Source organism: Sorex fumeus, unplaced genomic scaffold (assembly GCF_029834395.1).
Source record: "Sorex fumeus unplaced genomic scaffold, SorFum_2.1 ptg000045l, whole genome shotgun sequence".
NCBI lineage: Eukaryota > Metazoa > Chordata > Mammalia > Eulipotyphla > Soricidae > Sorex > Sorex fumeus.
The window spans coordinates 13685040-13706054 of NW_026606102.1; the positions used below are offsets into that span (position 1 = coordinate 13685040).

At 47.2% G+C, this 21015-nt stretch overlaps 1 protein-coding gene across 1 annotated transcript in view; it reads left to right on the forward strand.

Moving 5' to 3' along the window:
• Positions 1 to 21015, forward strand: part of NDC1 (NDC1 transmembrane nucleoporin) — a 61261-nt gene that overhangs the window by 30762 nt on the left and 9484 nt on the right. The window contains exons 12-17 of the mRNA XM_056122215.1: positions 1044 to 1202; positions 4887 to 5132; positions 5227 to 5342; positions 7967 to 8017; positions 10133 to 10196; positions 15090 to 15190. Of these exons, the coding sequence (XP_055978190.1) occupies positions 1044 to 1202; positions 4887 to 5132; positions 5227 to 5342; positions 7967 to 8017; positions 10133 to 10196; positions 15090 to 15190 (737 nt within the window). The remainder of the gene's footprint in view (positions 1 to 1043; positions 1203 to 4886; positions 5133 to 5226; positions 5343 to 7966; positions 8018 to 10132; positions 10197 to 15089; positions 15191 to 21015) is intronic.

Sequence of the window (21015 nt, forward strand, 5' to 3'; positions counted from 1 at the left end):
TTGACCAGCAAGTCGAGTCAGATGTAATGGGATGGGCGCGCTCCGCCAGAGAATGTGCAGTCCAGTTCCGATTACTCGGGTTTCACCTGTGCATCCTGTAGGTCCTTAGTGGTCCAGAGTGGCAGCAGTACAAAATATTTGGTCTACTGAAGAAGTATTTTATTAGTTTTTAGGTTAGACAAGTTTTCTTTTAAAAGAAGGGGAAAACCTTAAGGTGGGATCTAAATGAGAGGGGAATGAATACTTAGCACCCAGGGTGAGAAGACCAGCTTTTAGCAAATTCCTCTGCTGTGTTTTTTTTTTTCTTTCTTTTTCTTTTTTGGTTTTTTGGGCCACCTCTAGTAATGTTTAGGGGCTACTTCTGGCTCTGCACTCAGGAATTACTCCTGGCGGTGCTCGGAGGGCCAAATGGGATGCTGAGGATCAAACCTGGCTGCATGCAAACCAAGTTTCTTACACACTGTACTATTGCTCCAGCCCCTTCTCTGATATTAAAGCATAATAGAATTTTATGTATCACCAGTAGTGATACTCAGGGGTTACTCCTGGCTCTCTACTCAAAAATTACTCCTGGCAGTGTTCAGGGGACCATATAGGATGCCAGGGATCAAACCCAGGTCAGCCGTGTACAAGGCAAACACCTTTCCTGCTGTATTGTCTCTCTGGCCTGATGAGAAATAAGGTTCTAATAATTAAAATGCAGTATTCAGGCTCTCCAAGTATAAATATGAATAACAAATGACCTGTCAAGTATAGATGTGAGTAACAACCCATTACTCCTGTAGACACGGCAGATCCCCTTGACTCTGTGGCTCCTACACAGAGGAGACTGTCAGGGTCTGGCCACTGTGGGTGGTGACGCGTTTACATGTAGACTTTTTTATATGCACCTAATAACATGAGTATAAACAGTAACTTAGAAAAATAGGCTGTGATGTAAATAAAGGGTATGTCACCTTTCCCCCATTGATTTTTTTTTTTCCCCTTGCTGTGAGAGGAGACTAAGATTATGTGCTTTAAGAGCTGGTATTTGACTCTTCTAGGTGGACATCCCCATAACTGGACAGCTATTTCAAGGGAGTGTTTAAGTCTTTTGAATGATATGACTCAGAAACTGGTCCTCTACCAGGAAGCTGCTGCTACGAACGGGAGAGTGATGTCGACGTCTTACTCGGCAGAGCCTAAGAGACCCGATTCTCCAGGTGACTTGTCTGCCTGGACTACAAACACAGGCGAAGAAGTTTATGTCTAATTTTGTAAGAAAGATGACAGTGGTTAATCTGAGAGTTTGTATGTGTGAGTATTTGTATGGGCAGCGGATCCAAATGGTGACAGTGGTGGTCCCCAGCATTACATTTAAGCAGCATTACATCCTTGGTCCCTGGCATTGAGCTGCTGGCCCAGTGGCTGAGTATCACTGGGAACGGCCCTGGATATTGTGCTGTCCCACAAATAATTGGGTATCATTGTAGATTGATAAACTTGAGTCCAGTAGAATGTGGTGTTAACAGGGCTGACATAATGCCAGCCGTTCAGTAGAAGACCTCAGCTTATTCTAGCAGACAGACAGCTAAGCTTTGTAGACATTGCTGAACCTTGTTCCAGTTTTCAGTATCCCAGAGATAAACGTTGCTGGGTGCAGAGAAGAGCCTGCTAAGAACTGAATGAATGAAGAGCGGGGGCTCACATTCTTGTGCTCACGTAGCTACTCTGTTAGTGACCCAGAGGTGGTGGCACAGTGGAGGAACCACTGCTGCTTCAGCACACCCTCTGTGTGGAAGGTGCCAGACTGCTACAGGCCTATGTCTTTCTATCCCTCTGGGGGCCAGAAGTTTAAAGAGTGAGCAGAGCAGGTGGAGTGAGGATGGTGCTGAATGTGTCCACAGAAGCTGTGTGTGTGGGAGAAGTTCAGTACTCTGCATGTGATTGACCAGTCCCTAAACTTCTAAAAGTGTTTCAGGTAAAATCTTTAATTTTTTTAAACATTAGCAGCTTAGCAGCTGGTAGCTGATGTTAAAAGACCGTTATTTGGGCCCAAGGTTTTTCTTCATTTCCTCAGGAGCCATCACAGACCAAAACCACATTGATTAGAAATGAAAACGATTCAGCTGCCGTCAGGAACATCAACCCTTAAAAGATTTTACAGGGGCTGGAGCGATAGCACAGCGGGTAGGGCATTTGCCTTGCACGCGGCCCGACCCTGGTTCAATTCCCAGCATCCCATATGGCCCCCTGAGCACGGCCAGGAGTAGTTCCTGAGTGCAGAGCCAGGAATAACCCCTGCACATTGCCGGTGTGACCTAGAAAGAAAAAAAAGAAAATGATTTTACAGGGGCTGGAGTGATAGTACAGCACGTGGAGCACTTGCTGTGCATGCAGCCAACCTGGGTTCGATCCCTTGGCATCCCGTATGGTTCTCTGAGACCATCAGGAATGATCCCTGGGCACAGAGCCAGGCGTAAGCCCTGAGCATACCCGGTGTGGCCCCAGTCACGTTTTAGAGTGTTTCAGATGTTACCAACTTTCAGATTAGCATTTTTTCAGCACAAGTGTGAAGGACACAGAGGGTGGCAAGACAGTGTCACTTCTGAAAGGAGATCTGTCAGGTGGAGTCTCACCCTTCATATGGGAGGATGTCTGCCAGTGGAAGGGCCGTCTGTGTTGTGAGGAGGTCTGGAGTGTTTATCCCACAGATGTATGGCTCCAGTGGAGAGTTGAGTAGGCCACGTGCGTCACATCAGCATGGTAGAAAGATTAGAATCTTGAGTTGTGGGGATCATGGGTCTGACTAAATATAGATTGCTCAGCATTTTTGTTTATTTTTCTTGCGGTGCTGGGGAGTGAATCCAGGTCTCATGCATGCAAGGCACGCACAGTTCTGCTGAGCCACGTCCCAGCCTTGCTTGTTATTTTAAATTGTTGTCATATCCTATCAGTCAGAATTTGACATTGTTTTTTTAATTTTTTTAGAAATGTTTATGGCATCTTTATTTTTTTTTTTTAATTTATTTTTACAGGGGGCTAGAGCGATAGCGCAGCGGGGAGGGCGCGCTTGCCTTGCACGCGGCCGACTCGGGTTCAATTCCCAGCATCCCGTATGGTCCCCTGAGCACCACCAGGGATGATTCCTGAGTGCAGAGCTAGGAGTAACCCCTGTGCGTCGCCAGGTGTGACCCAAAAAGCAAAAAAAAAAAAAAAAATTGCAAACTTGTCCACAATATTTAATTACATTTACTACTCGAACACCAGTCCCACCACCATTATACCTTCCCACCTCCATATTTCCATCCGAAACCCCAAACCCTGCCCCCAGAGCGGAACTGAAATAATTTATTTTGCATCACTTGTTATGAATAATCTGCCAAAAATGATCTAGAAAAGGTTTCTTAGAGGAAAGTGTGTGAAGATTGTTGTATTTCACCCAGGAGGCATTAAGTCCTTCTATAAGAGATGACTAACATGTTAAAGGTTGTTTTTAATTTTGGGGGGGGGTTTGGGCTACACCCACTTGTACTCAGGGCTTATTGCGCTGGGGATCATATGCAGTGCCAGAGATCAGAGCTGGGTCAGTCCCGTGTGAGCCAAGTACCTTACCTGGTATACTATTTCCAACCCTTAATTTTGTTTGTTATTTAAAAAATAATCACAAAACTTAAAAACTCCAGTCTTGGGGCTGGGTTGATAGCATGGGGATTAGTGGGTGCATGTTTTGTATACACCTGGTCCTGGTTCTATCCTGGCACCCTGTGGACCCCCCTGGGCGTTGTTGAGGTAACAGTGGTGGTCCCAGCACCGTGAGACGTAAGCAGCTCCACATCCTTGGTCACTGGCATTGAACTGCTGGCCAAGGTGGCTGAGTAGCCCTGGGGTGGTCCTGAGCTCCCTGAGCACTACTGGGAGTCCCCCTACCCCAACTCCCTTCAAAACAAACAAAAAAAACCCCAACAAACTCTACTTAATTTTAAAGTTTGTTCTTCAAACATTTCTGATTTCCACTAGCCCTTAAAAATTCATGCAGTGAAAATTTGACATTTAAATATGGTAGTTTTATTTAGAACCTGACAAGCTCCCCGTGGGTATTTGATATGCCAAAAACAGTAACAAGTCTCACGGTGGAGACATTACTGGTGCCCGCTCGAGCAAATCCATGAGCAACAGGAGGACAGTGCTACGGTGCAGTTTTATTTAGAAGATAGAAGCAAATGTAATTTGTTTTTCTGCTTTTTTTCTGAACTGGCAGGAAAAACCTTTTAGTCTTGGTGCGGTGGATTGAATCGGTAGAGGCTGGTGTTGAGTTTTGAAGGAGCTCGTTTAGAGATCAGATCTGCTGAGTCTGATGTTAGTCTTAACTGGAACTCATGAACTTCAAAGACCTGGGGAAGAGAGGGTCAGGTTCAGACTCTCCTTTGGATATCTTCACAGTATTAACGTACCAGTGTAGCCAATTGACGGCTAAAGTAGGAGCAAGACCCTGAGTCCTGTCATAGCTGCCCTTCCCCCCACGCCCTTTCCAGTACACCCAGTGCCCTGTTCTTGCCTGGATACCAGCGGGCTGGCCAAGCACTGAACTGTTGAGCCCACATCCCCGGGCTCAGGGTCTCTGAACTTTGATGGGTGTGGCCCCTTTCATATATCTCTCTCAGTTTATTCATAGCGGTTTGGAGTTAAGAGAGACGGACCTTGCAGGGAAGGATGTTCGTGATGGGGGAGCGCAGCAGTGTGCCTGAGTGGAGGCATGGAGGTCGCGTGAGTCGGGCCTGAGTACGGACAAGCTGCTCCTCTCATTCGTGTCGTACGGTACACTGAGCTGTCCGCATGCCACAGCCCTCGCGGCCTGCTTGGTCACTTTGCCATTCAGCATTGGTTCTGTTTTTCCTTTTTTGCAGAAGAAACTGCTTTTCAGACCCCCAAAGGTAACCATATGCCTCGGTCTTCTGTGCCGTCGTTGGTGAAGACGCCCCTGTTTTCCTCCAAACTATCTACACCGGAGACCGCAAGTCCCCTGGGAGCCCCTTTTGGCTTTGGTGTGGTGAATCGCGTGGCTGGGATCTTCGATGCCAACACCTGCTATGCGTCGCCCCAGAGCCCGCAGCTGGTGAGGAGAGGGCCGCGGCTGTGGACTTCTGCGTCTGGTGAGGACGCGTTCTCTCCTAAAGCACGAGTGAGCCAGGTGCAGGTGGAGCGTCTCTAGGCGTGAGTTTTTATCTTGTGTTTTTCTGTTTGCAGATCAGCAAATGAATGAATTTCCCAATCATTCTCCTTCAGCCACTGTTAGAGCCGAGCGGAAGACGGTGAGCCAGCCCGGTGTGACTCACTTATGGATCCAGAACAAGCGTGAGCAGGTAGGAGTGTATGGCTGTGGGTTCACATTTGCATGTGATGTTGAGAGTTTTAAGCTCTCGCATGAGAAATAAGTAGGATTTTTTTAAACAGTGCTGGGAATCCAACCGGGGTCTGATGTAAAGACTCTGTCTATGCTCTGTCACTGAGCCACACCCCAGGCCCACTCAGACTGTTTCAGTGCGTTGTGTATTAAGTTGAAATTGCCGGTATTTTAACTGGCATTGAGCTATAGAATTACAGGGTTTAATCTAGTATCCTGCACTTAATCTATGAATTTTTCATTTAAAAACTGTTTATTGAATTTATTGTACAAACAGGATGTGGTTTTAGGCAGTGGGAAAGCAGCAAACTAAACAAGGTTTCTGACCATATAATTGTATTCTGGGGAGTGGAAAGAGATGAGCAGGCAAATGGATCACATTATGTTTCTTTGAATCGGAACTTGATATCAGTTGGGAGACTTGGGGAAAACGATGCCTGTGAAACCACGAACGTGCTCTTCTTTGCCATGGGATTATTATTAGCATCTGGATATGTTGTGTTCAGAACAGGAAATGTGGGGCCGGAGTGATAGTAAAGCAAGTAGGGTGTTTGCCTTGCACACAGCCGACTTGGGTGTGATCCCCGGCACCTCATGTGGTCCCCGTGCCCACCAGGAGTGACCCCTGAGCTTAGAGCCAGGAGTAAGCCCTGACTGAGCACCACTGGGTGTCCCCCAAACAAGAACAAAATAGGAAGTGTGGCGCTGAGGAGAAAGCTCATGGGCTACACGTAGGTTCAATCTCTGGCACTGCATGTCCCCCGAGGATAGCCAGGAGTTATACTTAAAGGAAGTTTGTCTCTATTTATAATTTTTGCTTTTTGAGCCACACCTGGTGATGCTCAGGGGTTACTCCTGGCTCTGCACTCAGGAATTGCTCTTGGTTGGGGGACCAAAAAACGTGTGTCTTTAAGGGGAAAAAAGACGTGATCGGTCTTAAGTGCCATATTGGGAAAGAGCACCTTGGGACACAGCGCCCAGGAGTGCCACTTTCTGTGGGATCATCCGAGGAAGTTTCCTGACCAGGTGGCACCTGAAAAAAGTTGAGGCCTCAGGAGAGGCAGGGACCAGGAGTGGCAGAGGGCATTCAGTGGGCTTGTCCCTGCTTAGACGAAGAGTGTGGACACCAGTGTGACGACCGGTGGGGATGAGGCCAGAGAGGTGGCAGACTCCCCAGATTCTTCAGATCCACGAGCCTGAGTGTGCTCCCAGCCCCGGTTGGCTGCCCCCAGAGTGCCATGATGTGCCCTTCTGTTGTGAACGTCCCCAGACATGCTGTTCAGGGCATCTGCTGGGACAGGGTGCTTTCTGCACCTAGAGCGGCTGGGAAGAGTAGGACGAGTGAGCCGGGTCTGGAGAAGTTTCAAGGAGGTGTCGTGGGACTTGGGTGTGGGTTAGTTGTGGTGTGAAAGAAACTCAGCGTTGAACCTATAGTTTTGACCCAAGGACCTGGAATAATAGCGTTGCAATCATTTTTTTTTTTTTTTTTGTTTCCTCCTTCACTTGCCCTTGGCGGGGTGTCTGGGGCTGCATACTTGGTTGTAGAGCTACTCCTAGGCTAGGGTGCTAATGCAGGGTGCTCAGACTCTGAGCTGTACGGAGTTAGGATGGATTGACTGGTTCTGTTGATTCTGGAAGAGACTTTGACAGAGGTGAGGTCTATAAATCAAATCAGCAGTTTGATTTCAGACATGTCAGTTTGGAGATACTAAACAATCAAGTAAAAATGCTAGGAAATTAGACCCTACTGGAGAGTGGGGGAGTGGAATGTACTGATCGGGAAATGTCAGGTTGGAAGTTGTGCAAGGATGGGCAGTATTTCACGTCAGGATCCTCCGTGAGAACCCCTGGGTGGTGGAGATATCAAAGGAGGTCAAGGAAGATCTTGATTTTTTAACGAAGGGAAAAGTAAAGCCTCCATTTGTTAATGAAGCGTCAGTGAATGGAAGGCTCTGAGGCAGCTGACAGGCTCCAGGCTCTGGGGTTTGCTGTCCGTAGCTGCCGGCTTCACTTTCAAGTTAGTGGGGGTCATACCTCTCAGCTTGACACTGAGAAAGTGTTTGTCCTACAGATACCAGTTAATGCCAATTGGTAGGAAAGACGCTTCATCGATTCATCCCCCCTCCCCCCGTTTTGGGGCCACACCTGTCAGCGCTCGACTCACAAACCAGTGCCAGGGGTTGACCTGGTTTGGCCACATGCAGAGCGAGCCCCGGGCCTGGCTGCTGTGCTGTCTCTGACCTGACAGTCCATGTCTTGAGGCTTGTTTGTTGGTAGGGAAACTCTCTCACTGTAAGTGCTCCAAGATCAGTTGTAGGAACTGGACAAAGATGGTTTTAGGAAAATGCCCCCAGATCCATGTAGAGGTCTGTGTATGCAACAGTCGTCTCCCCAGGCCAGACATGTCTGCAAGGGAATGAAGTGAGGTTGGCACACGTTGTTTCTCAAGTCATAGTGCAAATACTCTTCTGTCTCTGTAAGATGTGAGGCATTTCATGTAAGGAGAACTTAGAATAGTGTATTCTATTTGATAAGGATTGGAAAATGCAAATGTGTTAATTTTTTTTTTCTTCCCCAACTCAGATCAAGAATTTCTTGTCGCGGCGGGTGCTGATAATGTATTTTTTCAGTAAGGTAAGGATATGTAGCTTTGGCATTGGGAAGTTGGTGGTGCAGCATACGTAAAGTACAAAGTGAAACCGAGCTAGGCTTTGCCATCTAGAAATGTCGCTGGACGTAGCAAGCCGGACTTTTGTGTTCTGTTCCTGTCTCCTGACTCTGATGAAGCCCGAGATATTTCCTTGCTTCAGTGGCTTCTGGCCGCTTCTCCAGGCCAAGTGTCCTGCAGCTCTGGGCTGCAGGCCACTGAGTGCTGGCAGGTCACCCCTTCCTGGGAGAAGAGCAAGCCCAAGGCCTCCCTGTCCTTCGTGACAATGAACACCCCTCTGCCAGTTGGATGTTGAGAGGGAGATAGATGGCTGGGGCCGGTCACACACCCTGAACCTGTGTTGGAAAAGAAAGGGTTGCTCAGGGGGCAGAAAGCAGTGACTTTCCAGCTTCGTGGAATTCTCAGCAGCTGCTGGAGAAGAGCAAACTGCAGTTGCAGACATGAGAGATTCATTCCTGTGCTCGTTTGACACGATCATTTGATGAGCCGGGCTTTTTGTTTTTTTTTACTCATTGGTTGTGGGAAGGAATTTTGTAATTACCTTTTTTTCCCCACTTGGTTTTTGGGTCACACTCGGCCTTGCCTGGTTGCATGGGGCTGTGTTCATGGACTGTGATTTGGAGGATGGAGCCTGGGCCTCGGGTTCACAGCCTGTGCTCCAGCTTCTCTCTGTAGCTGTTAAGGTATAAGCTGATAGCACACTTAGAGGAAAAGGTGGGACTGGCACGTTTATTCAGTTTTATTCTTGGGAGTCACTCTCCCACTGGGAAGGGTGTGAGTAACTCTTAGGGAATATGGGAACATACATAATAAAGAACATTTTCCGGTTCTTGAAACTTCACCACAGTGGCAGGGCCGAGTCACTCAGCTTAAATAATCTACTTGCTGCTATCCATTAGAGTTTTGGGACAGTTATCAGATTCCTGAGAAAGTATTTTGTTCTCCAGAGGAACATGGAATGTAGTAAAGGGGGGCATGCCTTGGTCACCCCTGACCCCAGAGAAGGACTGAGAAGGAAAGAAAACCAGGGGAAGGAGGAAGACGATAAGGGGAATAATGGGAACCCGGGTCAGGGCTTCCGTTATTCGGGCGATGCGGGAGAATGATGCCTTTGTATATCTGAAGCACAGACTCGACACTGAAAACATGAGATCTAAGCTGCAAGCACCGAAGTTTGTGATGTGCCTGTCAGGGTGACAGGTGGGGTGTGGGGCGAGACATGGTGGGGGGGGGGGGGGAACGCTGGGGGAGGGCAGCGGGCCTGGTGGTGGGATTGGCCTTGAAATATTATGTGCCTAAAACTCGGCTCCCGATGAGTTTTTCAATCACGGTTCTTTAATTAAATAAATGTTATTTCAGAAGCCGACAGAAGAGGGCTTGTGTGAGGGTGCTTTGTGCCAGAGCATGGGCAGGCCTCGGAGCGCCTTGTGTGCAGGCCCGCTTGGCTCCAGTTCCCGCAGGCTCACAGGGTCAGGTGGCCAGTCTCAGGGCGCGGGGCCATTAGGTGGCAGAGCAAATGCTACACAAGGTCTCCTTTTTCCCTTGGAAGCGAGCTGCTTACTTTGGAGTCTGATTTGGCGAGTGAGTGTAAGTTGGAGGTACTATTTTTGTTTGATTGTTTGTTTGCTTTTTGGGTCACACCCGGCGATACTCGGGTTCCTCCTGGCTCTGCACTCAGGAATCTCTCCTGGTGGTGCTGGAGGAACCTTGTAGAATGCTGGGGATCAAACCCGGGCCAGCCGCTTCGGAGGCAAACGCCCTGCCCACCGTACATTCGACCATCCCAACACTACTGCTTATGTGTCCAGAGCCATTGCACTTTTCCATACTGACCCTCTCAGGTGGACTGGCATAAGTGACTCATTGTAAGTGAGAAACAGGCACATAGAGACGCAGAGACTTGGCGAGGATCACACAGTAAGTTAGTGGCAGAGTTCTTGCAGTTAAATTTTATTGTCTAAGAATTTCACATTTTAATTCTTGAGAGGCCTTTGTGAATATGCGACCATCACACACTGCGTGATTGATGAGATAAGATGGTTTTATCTCAGAAACTTACTTAAAATTTCTGTTGTTTGTAGCACCCAGAGGCCTCCATTCAGGCGGTTTTCGCAGATGCCCAAATGCACATCTGGGCATTAGAAGGTAAGCAACTATGATTTCAGTTAGAGGTTAAATATGTAAACAGAATTATGAAAGGTCATTTTAGATTTTGATCTAAAGTAAAAAAAAAGTAAAGGCCCTCCTGTTGATCATCGATTTGCTGGAGGGCCCAGTAAGGTCTCCATTGGAGACTTTGTTGTTACTGTGTTTGGCATATGGAATACGTCAAGGGGAGCTTTTTTTTTAATTACTGTGAGATACATAGTTACAAGGTTGTTCATGACTGAATTTTCAACAGACAGTGTTCCAACACCCATTCCTTCCCCTGTGTACTTTTCCCACCACCAGTGTCCCCAGTTTCCTCCTACCACCCCCACCCCAGCCTGCCTCTATGCTCTATGGTGGGCATTCTCTCTCTTTTTTTTTTTTCTTTTTGGGTCACACCCAGTGATGCTCATGGGTTACTCCTGGCTCTGAACTCAAGAATTATTCTTGGCAGTGCTTGGGGGACCCTATGGGATGCTGGGGATCGAACCTGGGTTGACTGCATGCAAGGCAAACGCCCTACCCGCTGTACTATTGCTATAGCCCCTGTGGTAGGCGTTCTTTCTCTCTCCCTCCCTCTCTCCCCCCCTCCCCCGTTCCCCCCCCCCCCCCCCCCCATTTTCCTTTTAGGCACTGTTTGCAGTAGTGTTACTGAAAGGTTATCGTGCGTATCACTTTACCTTCTTTTGGTACTCAGTTCTTGTCCAGAGTGATCATTGTCCTAGTGGTCCCTTCTCTGTTCTAACTGCATTCCCCCTCCCTCTTCGTGGCGAGCTTTCTACCAGGGATCAGTCCTCCTGGCTCTTGTTTCTGCTGTCTTTGGGTAATATTCCCATTCTATGCGGTTGTTTTGTTTTTGCTTTTGTTTTTTCTGTATCCCACAAATGCGTGCAGTTATTCTGTCTGTCCCCCTCCCTCTGACTGGTTTCACTCAGCATGATACTCTCCATGTCAATCCATTTATAAACAGATTTCATAGCTTCATTTTCCCCAATGGCTGTGCAGTATTTCAAGGTGTAGATGTGTCATAGTTTCTTTGTCCACGCCTCTATTCTCGGCCCTCAGGTTGTTTCCAGATTCTGACTGTTGTGAGTAGTGCTGCAGTGAGCATAGGAGTGCAGATGGCCTTCCTTTGTCTCTTTTGGGGCCCTGAGGGTATATTTCCAGAAGTGGTATTGCTGGGTCGTATGAAAGCTCAACTTTTGGCTTTTTGAGGAATGTCCATATTGTTTTTCAGAAAGAGAGGAGCAATTGACTTTCCCTACCATCAGGGAATGAGAGTTCCTTTCTCTCCACATCCATGGCAGCACTGGTTGTTCTCTTTAATATGTGCCAGTCTCTGTGGCATGAAATAGTAACTGTTTTGATTTGCATCTCCCTGATAGTGTTGTAGAGCACTTTTTCATATGCTTTTTGCCGTTTGTATTTCTTCCTTGAAGAAGTTTCTGTTCCTTTATTCCCATTTTTCGATGAGGTTGATGTTTTTTTCTTTCCTTGTAAAATACCACCAGTGCCTTATATATCTTGGCTATTAATGCCGTATCAGATGAATCTTGGGCAAGTAATTTTTCCCATTCCATGGGCTGTCTTTGTGTCCTAGTCATTGTTTCCTTTGAGTTGCAGAACCTTCTTAGTTTGATGCAGTCCCATTTGTTTATCATTGCGTTCATGTGCTTAGTCAGTGGTGTGTTATCTTTGAAGATGCCGTTAGCTTCAGTGGCGTGTAGGGTTCTGCCTATGTTTTCTTCTGTGTACCTTATGGATTCAGGTGTGTTATCAAGGTCTTTAATCCATTCTGATTTGATTTTTGTGTATGGCATTGAACAGAGGTTCGGGTTTATTTTTTTGCATATAGCTGCCAATTTTCCCACTACCAGATATTGAAGAAGCATTCCTTGCTTTGCTTCACATTTTTTTGGTCCTTTTTCGAAGATTAACTGATCAGGGTCTGTCTCAGGATATTCAGCTCTAGTCCATTGATCTGAGGGTCTAGCTTTATTCCGTACCATGCTGTTTTAATTACTACCACTTTGTGGTACAGTTTGAAGTTGGAGAAGGTGATACCTCGCACCTTCTTTTCCCCACGGATTGCTTTAGCCATTTGGGAGAGTTTATTGTTTCATAGAAATTTTAGGATCTTTGAATTTTCAGATACATTCTTTTTTTTTTTTTTCTTTTTTCTTTTTGGGTCACACCTGGCGATGCTCAGGGGTTACTCCTGGCTCATGCACTCAGGAATTGCTCCTGTCGGTGCTCGGGGGACCATATGGGAGGCTGGGAATCGAACCTGTGTCGGCCATGTTGGCTGCGTGCAAGGCCAACGCCCTACCCGCTGTGCTATCGCTCCAGCCCGTACATTCTTATATTGTTGTTTCATATGGATTATTTTCAATAGATATTTAAGGGTACTTTAATTAGGCAGAAGTTTTTCTTGTCTGTAAGCAGAGAATGTGAGCCTGGGATTCTTGCTTATTTTTCTTCTCTTATGATACTAACTCTCGTTATGTTGACATAACATATTTTACGTAGTGTACTTTTAACATCTTAAGTGAGACTTTGTGGTCAAAGAACCTTCTCTGCATCTTGCAGATGCCTTTTTAATGCCTCAGAGATAGTTTCAAGAGGCCTTTGCCCCCCTCTGAGAAGCGCCCTGTGCCCTTCAGTTGGGTCTGTCTCCCTCGCACTCATCCCTTACCTCAGCCTTGCTTCAGCCCGGCTGTCCTCCACGAATGCTGGCTGCCATCTTTTGCATGACGTTGGTGCTAGCGCATCTCTCGAGTGCCTTTCTCCGTTTGTGCCTTTTTATATTGTATTGGCCCCCACTGTCTTAGAGAGTTCTTCGTATGTTCAGGTGGGCGCCTTCTCAGCTAGATGTATTGCAAATAAAGGTGCCTGATTCACCCTCACTTATTTATTTATTTATTTTTTAATATTTTATTGAATCACTGTGAGATAGTTACAAGCTTTCATGTTTGGGTTACAATCACACAATGATCGAACACCCATCCCTCTACCAATGCACATTCCCCACCACCAATATCCCCGGTATCATCCCCGCCCCCCCTTTCCCACCCTCCCCCTGCCTTCATGCCAGACATGATTGCCCATAATCTCTCTCTACTTTGGGGCATTATGATTTGCAATACAGACCTTGAGAGATTATCATGTTTGGTCTTTTATCTACTTTCTGCACACATTTTCCATCCTGACTGATACCGCCAGCCATTTTTTTCTTTTTCTTTTTTTTTTTTTCATTTTTTTATATTTTATTTGTTGAATCACCGTGAGAGCAGTTACGAAGCTTTTGGGTCTAAGTCTCGGTCATACAATCAAACACCCGTACCTTCACTAGTGCCCATTCTCCACCCCCAAAAACCCCAGTATACCCCCATCTCACACCCTCCCCCTTCCTGTGGGGTAGATGATTTCCACATTACTCTCTCTCTACTTCGATCACATTCAATATTTCGACACCAGACCCACCATTATTATTTGAGATTTTACCCCAACACTCAGATCTGCTGAAGAGGCAGCAGTAGACAATTTGTGTTCTATTGCTGGTTATGAATAACATATGATGTCATGTGGCTGCAGTAGGGCCATGTGGTTTTGAAATTCTGAAATTTTAACACTTAAATCTGGAGGGATTTCTGCCAAAAGCCACTGGGTTTTGAGATTTGCTCCTGAGTCTCTGGGATCATGGCCGTTGAGCAGCTTGATCAGGAGCCAGAAAGGCCGCTCGTGGGCAATGACTTGGGGTCTTGTTGGGATGGGGAGACCAGGACCAGCTCCCCCATCCTGTGAGGCCCAACAAGTTTCGTCACTGTGGGCCCAGACCTGACTGTCCAATGGCCTCTGGAGGATGACGGCCACTGAACTGCCAGGGGGAAGCAGGCGGAGGGACAGCACCCTTTCCCCTCTAGGGTGGCCCGGCGACAGTAACCTACTGCGTGGTCCAGACGCATTTCTGCCAAAAGCTGCTGGGTTTCGAGATTTGTTTGAGTTTCTGGGATCATGGCCGTTAAGCAGCTTGATCCCTAGGAGCTAGAGAGGCCGTTCGTGGGCAATGACTTGGGGTCTCGTTGGGGTGGGGAGGACAGGACCGGCTCCCCCAGCCTGTGAGGCCCAACAAGTTTCGTCACTGCGGGCCAAAACCAGACTGTCCAGAGGCCTCTGAAGGATGGTGACCACTGGGCCATGGGGGGAAACAGGCCAAGGCATGTAACCTGTTCCTACCTGGGTTGGCCCAGCACCGGTAACCTGCTGCAGGGACTGGACGCATTTCTGCCAAAAGCCTTTGGGTTCTGAGATTCGTTTCTGAGTCTCTGGGATCATGGCCATTAAGCAGTTCGATCAGGAACCAGAGAGGCCATGCCTCCAATTATATAGCTGAGCCGGAGGTGGTTTGTGGGTGTGTTTCCCACATACCTAACTTTTGGCCATTTACTTTCTTGGTAAACTTCGCCCCAAGTTTTTGGGGTCTGGCCAAAGGCACAGCAGCAGTTTTGGGGTATCTGGAAGTCTGAAGGCGCCATCAGGCTGCTGATGCACTTGCCTCACAGGTATAGACTGACCTGCTGGTGGCACCATACCCCCATCTTTTTTTTTTTTAAGGTAGGAATTTTTTTTTTTTTAATTTTTATTAGTGGAACATCACGAGGTACAGTTGTAGACTTTGTAGACAAGCAAATTTTCGTGCTTGGGTTTCAGTTATACAATGATTGAGTACCCATCCATCTACCAGTGCCCATTCTGCACCACCACTGATCCCAGTATCACTCCCACCCCCCCACCCCCGTCCCCCCATCCCACCCGGTCTCTGTGGCAGGGCATTCCCTTTTGTTCTCTCCTTTTTTCACCCTCACTTTTGACTTCTTTTTCCCTTTGGAGGTCTGTCTCACTTGGTAGCAGCGTCATTCACAGAAGATCGATTTGGAGTCGTCCAGACCACGCTTCCTGCTACCCTTAACACTCTCTTGACACTGCAAGAGGTAGGCCATGTGTGGGTTAGGTAGAGATTTAGGGGCCGAGATTAGACTGTCCCTCAGTCATTCAGTTTGTTTCTTTTTAAGATGGAAGGTAAAATAACGGTACTGTTCTTACTCTCAAGAAATCACATCTAAGGGGCTGGGGAGATGCCTCAAAGGGCTGGAGACTGCTTTTTGTATAGGGATCCCAGGTTTGGTCTCCTGCACCGCATGGTCCCCCAGGTATCCAGAAAGTAGCTCCCGAGTACCACCAGGTATGACCCAAAAGGATAAACCAAAAAGGAAAACATTTAAGAGAGAATAGCAAGAAATTACATTAATTTCTAGTTATGGTGTCATGTTAGAGGGATAGAGAAAGTAAGCCAGTAAAATCTTAGGCTATTCCTCTGGCATTAAACAGATAATTTTAAGATACTGGAATTTGTTCAGCGGTATTAAGTTTGGATTCTAATATCAAGTTCTTTATCAAGTTTCTTCTATACTTAAAAAGACGGCAAAGAAAATACAATCAGTAACTGGATCCCAACTCTCATTATGTTGACATGACATATTTTATGTTCTGTGGCTCCTGCCCTCAGACTCGGGCGGCGAGTTTTAAACTAGCAGGACTGTTTTAGTCCTGGACTGTAGGACAGAAAAAGAATGTGCATTTTGCTTTCCAGCAGGGCTGCCTTTTCTCACTTGCTGATGGCTGACGTTTTACCTGAAAATGTTCTGCATCACATTAACGGGAAGAGAGACAGACTGGGAACTGCGGGGTAGGGGAGGGGACTCAAGCAGGGGCAGATGCAGCCCAGGTCGCTTTGGAGGAGGCGAGACCGAGCAGCATTTGAAAGATGTTGTTCCGATTTCCGGTCCTGGGAAGTTGGTGGGCTTGACTTGAAAAACGTGTCACGGTTTATTTTTCAGAGCTCAGTATCATCTCCTTGAAAGTCTGACCTGTCAATACCTTTAATTTTTTGTATTGAATATTGTTTTGAGTTTTGTGTCCATTTTCTCTGTGTGCACATAGTTTTACTATACATGTTTTTCCCAACTACTTTTCTCTAAATAAATAATTTCTAAGTCTTTTCCCAAAATTCTACGGGTTGGCACCTATTATTTGTAACCATGTGGCGTTGGGGATTGCACCGGGATCTGTCACCTGCAGGGCGAGCACCTTACCCCCTGTGCTGTCTCTCTGGCCCTGGCGTGCTCATTACACAGCAAGACTTGGGTGCTGTCAGGATTTTGCAGTAGTGATAAGTTACGTAGATTTTCAAGACAATTGCCATGGCTACCTGGTGGGAAGCTTCTGGTGGAGTCCACTGATCCCAAGCCCAGAAGCCACGGGTGCTATGGAATCTGGTCGCCTCCATTCACAGCTGAAGGGAACACGATATTTTAGGTAGAGCTTAGTGAAGACGCGCAAGTGGCTTTGAGTCCTATAATGTGTGCCCCCCATGGGCCTGTGCAGAGCCCTGGTCCAGCGCCTCCTTTCGCCGGCCTCTGCTGCGCGCTTCCTCTGCCCCTCCCATTTCTTCCTGTTCTTGATCTTTCTGCTGCCTCCCGGCTACAGAAATGTTTCCCCATCGCCAGATCCCGTGGTCTGTCCCTTCACCCACTTTGTTCCCGGTTCCTCTGCTGCTCTGCTCATCTCCTTCAGTCACGTTCGTTGGCAGAGCTCCGGGCTCAGGTCTTGGTCCACCACTCATGCAGCGTCTTGTCCTTCCCTCCTGCCTTGACCATGATACAGGCTGTTGTAGGCTTCCCAGCCCCTGAGTTACTGTGGCCTGGCCTCCTCCTTGTGCCTCAGAGCAGAGTCTTCATTTTCGCTCCCCCTATTCTGTTCTTTCCATGAGTTAAATATGAGGTATTTATCTGTTCTAAAGACCTCGCATATTTTCAGTTTCCCCTTCGAATATATCTCATTTTCTTGATGGATTCACGACGACTTTTTTTTTTTGCTGGAACACGGTTTTCTCCTCTTGCCTGGCTCTGCTTCCGCAGGATTCTGGGAGTGCTGGTTGGTAGCCAGGGATCTGTGTGCAACGGCAAGGGCTTTCCTGACGTACTCTCTCCCCAGCCCTGACCTTTGTAATTTCAGACAAGTGTTTCTAAGGAACGGTTGTGTGGAACTAATCTGTTACCTTTTGCTGTCCGTCACATCAGTCATTCTGTGTGAATCATTAAAGGCAAAACGTGAAAGGGAAGGAGCACCTTTCACTCTTAAATGTTCAGCGGGCAGAGTGTGGAGTGATGGATATGCTAGAACGGTTCCTCCTGGCGAACCCAGTCCCCGTGATCCCAGGGACTCCAGGTCATCAAGTGATTTATTGATTAACATTTTTACAGCTCGTTTTCAGAGTTTCTACATGCTGTTTTGATTTATTAAAATACAAATTGAGGAGCTGGAGCAATAGCATAGCGGGTAGGGCGTTTGCCTTGCACGCGGCCAACCCAGGTTCGATTCCCAGCATCCCATATGGTCCCCTGAGCACTGCCAGGCGTAATTCCTGAGCGCAGAGCCAGGAGGAACCCCTGTGCATTGCCGGGTGTGACCCAAAAAGAAAAAAAAATACAAATTGATTGCGAAGCATTACTGAGCTCATTGCAGTTATTATCAGTGAATGAACACCCAGCATCGTCTCGATGCCTGTGTACGTATATCTAATGAGTCACATCCCCCAGCCCCCGATGTCTGTTTTAATCCCTGCAAGGGATCCTTAGGTCTGAGGCTGTGGGCTTGAGCCCCAGTACCCAGGATGGAGCGTTTGAGAGGTGGTAGAATGTGCAGCGCACTTGCCTCGCGTGTGGCCCGCTGGGCTTTGGTTCCCGGCACGCCGGTCATAATTTCTGAGCGCCACCGGTGCGGCTCATGTGCAGCTACAGTTTTCGGTTTTTGACTTCTGTGTATTTACAGCTGCATGTGATTGTCAGTGGCGGTGGGCAGGAGGAGCCTAGTGGCAGCATGGTGACCCTCTCTTGGCTTCTCTTAGGGCCAAAAGTAAAGCTAGCTTCAAGGGCTTTCCTTTTCCTGGTCTATTCTGTGAGGTGCTGAATTTTCTGTTCACTCTCTCATTGGCGGAGATGTGGTGGCGATGGTATTTAGGGTCGTGCACTTGGTGGCATTGCTTTGCCGGCTGTGATTTTGCTGCATTGGGGGTTACAGTGCCAGGGGTCACTTGCGGCCGTGTGGAGGCGTGCATGACTGAGGTCGTGGCTGCAGGCAGACAAGGCAAGCGCTCTGTAGTACGTCCTGTCTGCCCCCACTGAGAGGAGTCCCCACTGGGTGCTGGCGAGCCCCGTCCCACAGAGCCTGCCAGCCAGGAGCGTGTGTGCATAGAATGCAGTGCTCCGTAGGCACCTGTTTCATCGCAGCTGATTGATCACTTCAGTTCTTTAACCGTGGACCACATCAGTTTTGTTCTGCTTTTTTAGGTCACACCCAGCAGTGCTCAGAGTTTACTCCTGGCCCTGCACGCAAGAATTACTTGGGGGCCGTGCTTGGGGGGGGACCATGTGGGTGTCGGGGATTGACCCCAGGTGGGATGCGTGCGAGGCAAATGCCCGCCCCACTCACTCTCACTCCTCTTCCCACAGGGACCACGTCTGTAAGCTGAGCTACTGCCCTTGTTTATCACCACGAAATGTTGCCACAATTTCACACCTATTTATGTGCTACCCATACTGTTATTTAACATTTGATCTTCATTTTTCATTTACATTTACTTATTTTTATTTTAGAAACTTTATTTTCATAAAGTTGTTCACAGTAATTGGTCACATTCAGTATTTCAACACCAGTCCCCCCACCATTACACTTTCCCACCAATATTATTATTTCGTATTGCTTGTATTGAATAGTATGAGATATCTGTAAGGGTCTATTTCACAGTGATTCAACAAAAAAGTAAAAAAAAAAAAACTGTAGCCGTGTGCTCCTGGAATTCTAAAATTTTAAATAACTGGGGCTCTGAGACATCCCTGCAGTGACTGCTCTGTTCCGAGATTCATTTGTGAGTCTCTGGACAATATCCATGAAAGCGCCTAAGTGGTGCCCGAAGGCAGTTCGTGGGCATGACAGCCAGGACCCCGTAAGGGCCGGGAGATGGGAAGGGGCAGCCCATTTCTGGCTTCTTGGGGCTTGGAGTTTTCAGTCACTGGTCCCGCATCCCTGGGTTTTCCAGTGGATTCGTTCTCTTGTGTGGAGGGCTTGGGATGAGCTGTGAAGATCGGCCGTGAGGGTGGCAGCGATTGGGTCTGGAGGTTTGTGGCTGCTGGGATTCCTTAGGGGCAGGCAGAGGGACAGCGCCCGCTCCTGTCTCAGGCACCCGGTAAAATTCGCCTGGTGCAAGGTCCAAAGACATCTCTGAAGCGAGAGAATGCTCTGTTCCAAGCATTTGTGAGCATGACTTACATTTATTTAAAAGGAAAACTATATTGCTTTTGTCAAAGGAAAACTGATTGGACTTCTAACAAGTAGAATGCAGGTCTAAGGTCACATATCTCAATTTCAGGATATATTTAAAAATTCATATTTTTTTCTTCAGTTTTATTGAGTTATACTTAATAGCACTGTGTAAGTCAAGGTGCATAGCATAATGATCATATATGGTGAAATAATTATATATATAATATATATTATTATATATGGTGAAATAATTATCACAGGACGTTTAGAACATTCACAGTTCTATATTGGTAACAAAAGAGAAAGCAAAAAAAGTTGAGTCTTTCCTTGCAATAAAAAAGGTTTTTTCCTGGTATCAGAAATCCAAAATCATATGGTACTCTTAACCAGCTATAGAAAACAAATTATTTCACAATGCCTTTTCAGCAGTTCTGATTGTTGGGGGGAAATTCTAAATAATAATGATGCATCTGTTGTCGAAATAATGAATGTAATCAAAGTAGAGAGAGAGTTTAGTAGAAATCATCTGCCTCACAGGCATTGGGAGGGATGGGAGGGGGGTTTATTGGGGTTCTTGGTGGTGAAAAATAAGTGCTGGTGAAGGGAAAGGTGTTTGATCATTGCATGACCGAGACTTAAACCTGAAAGCTTAGTAACTTTTCCCACAGTGATTCAATAAATAAATATAACAACAACAAAAAAAGTTTTTTTCCTGGGCCGGAGACATAGTACATCGGGTTGGGTGCTTGCTTTGCATGTGGCCAACCTGGTTTAATCTCCAGCATTCCATATCGTCCACCTGAGCACCACCACGAGTGATTTCTGAGTGCAGAGCCAGGAATAACCCCTAAGCATTGCCAGGTAGGACCCACAAACAAACGAAATGTCTTTTTTCTCTTGATACAGACAAAATTCCAATCGGAAGAAAGGAACAGTGCACGTTACACACTGCCTCGCACTGCTGATGCCTGCGAGTCCCAGAGATAGATGATCTGGGGGGGTGTTGAGTTTGCTTTTCCAGGCAGATCTGAATGTCCCTGTCCAGTGGGCAGACTCAGTGGCCCGGGCTCCCCCGCAGGCGAGGCTCCCGTGGACTCAGGTCCATGTTTGCTCCCACAGAGCTTTTATAAATGTTGGTGTTTTCAGACTTTTCAGATTTCAGAGATGGGTGGAACGGCATGGGAAGAGGTCATCATTTTTTTTTATTGTGCTTGCTCCTCCTGCTGCCTCTGGCCGCTAGTTTGGAGGTTTGGGAGGAAGGATTTTGGGAGGAAGGACTGTGGCAGGCACAGAGCTGGGGACAGCGTCCTGTCCTCATTGTCCCCATCCCCACGAGCGTCTGTTGGACTTGATTCTTTTTTAAGCTTTTCCAGCTATTTGTAAGGATCGATATTTTATGTCATTCTTTTTCAGAGGTCTTCTAAAGAACAAAGGA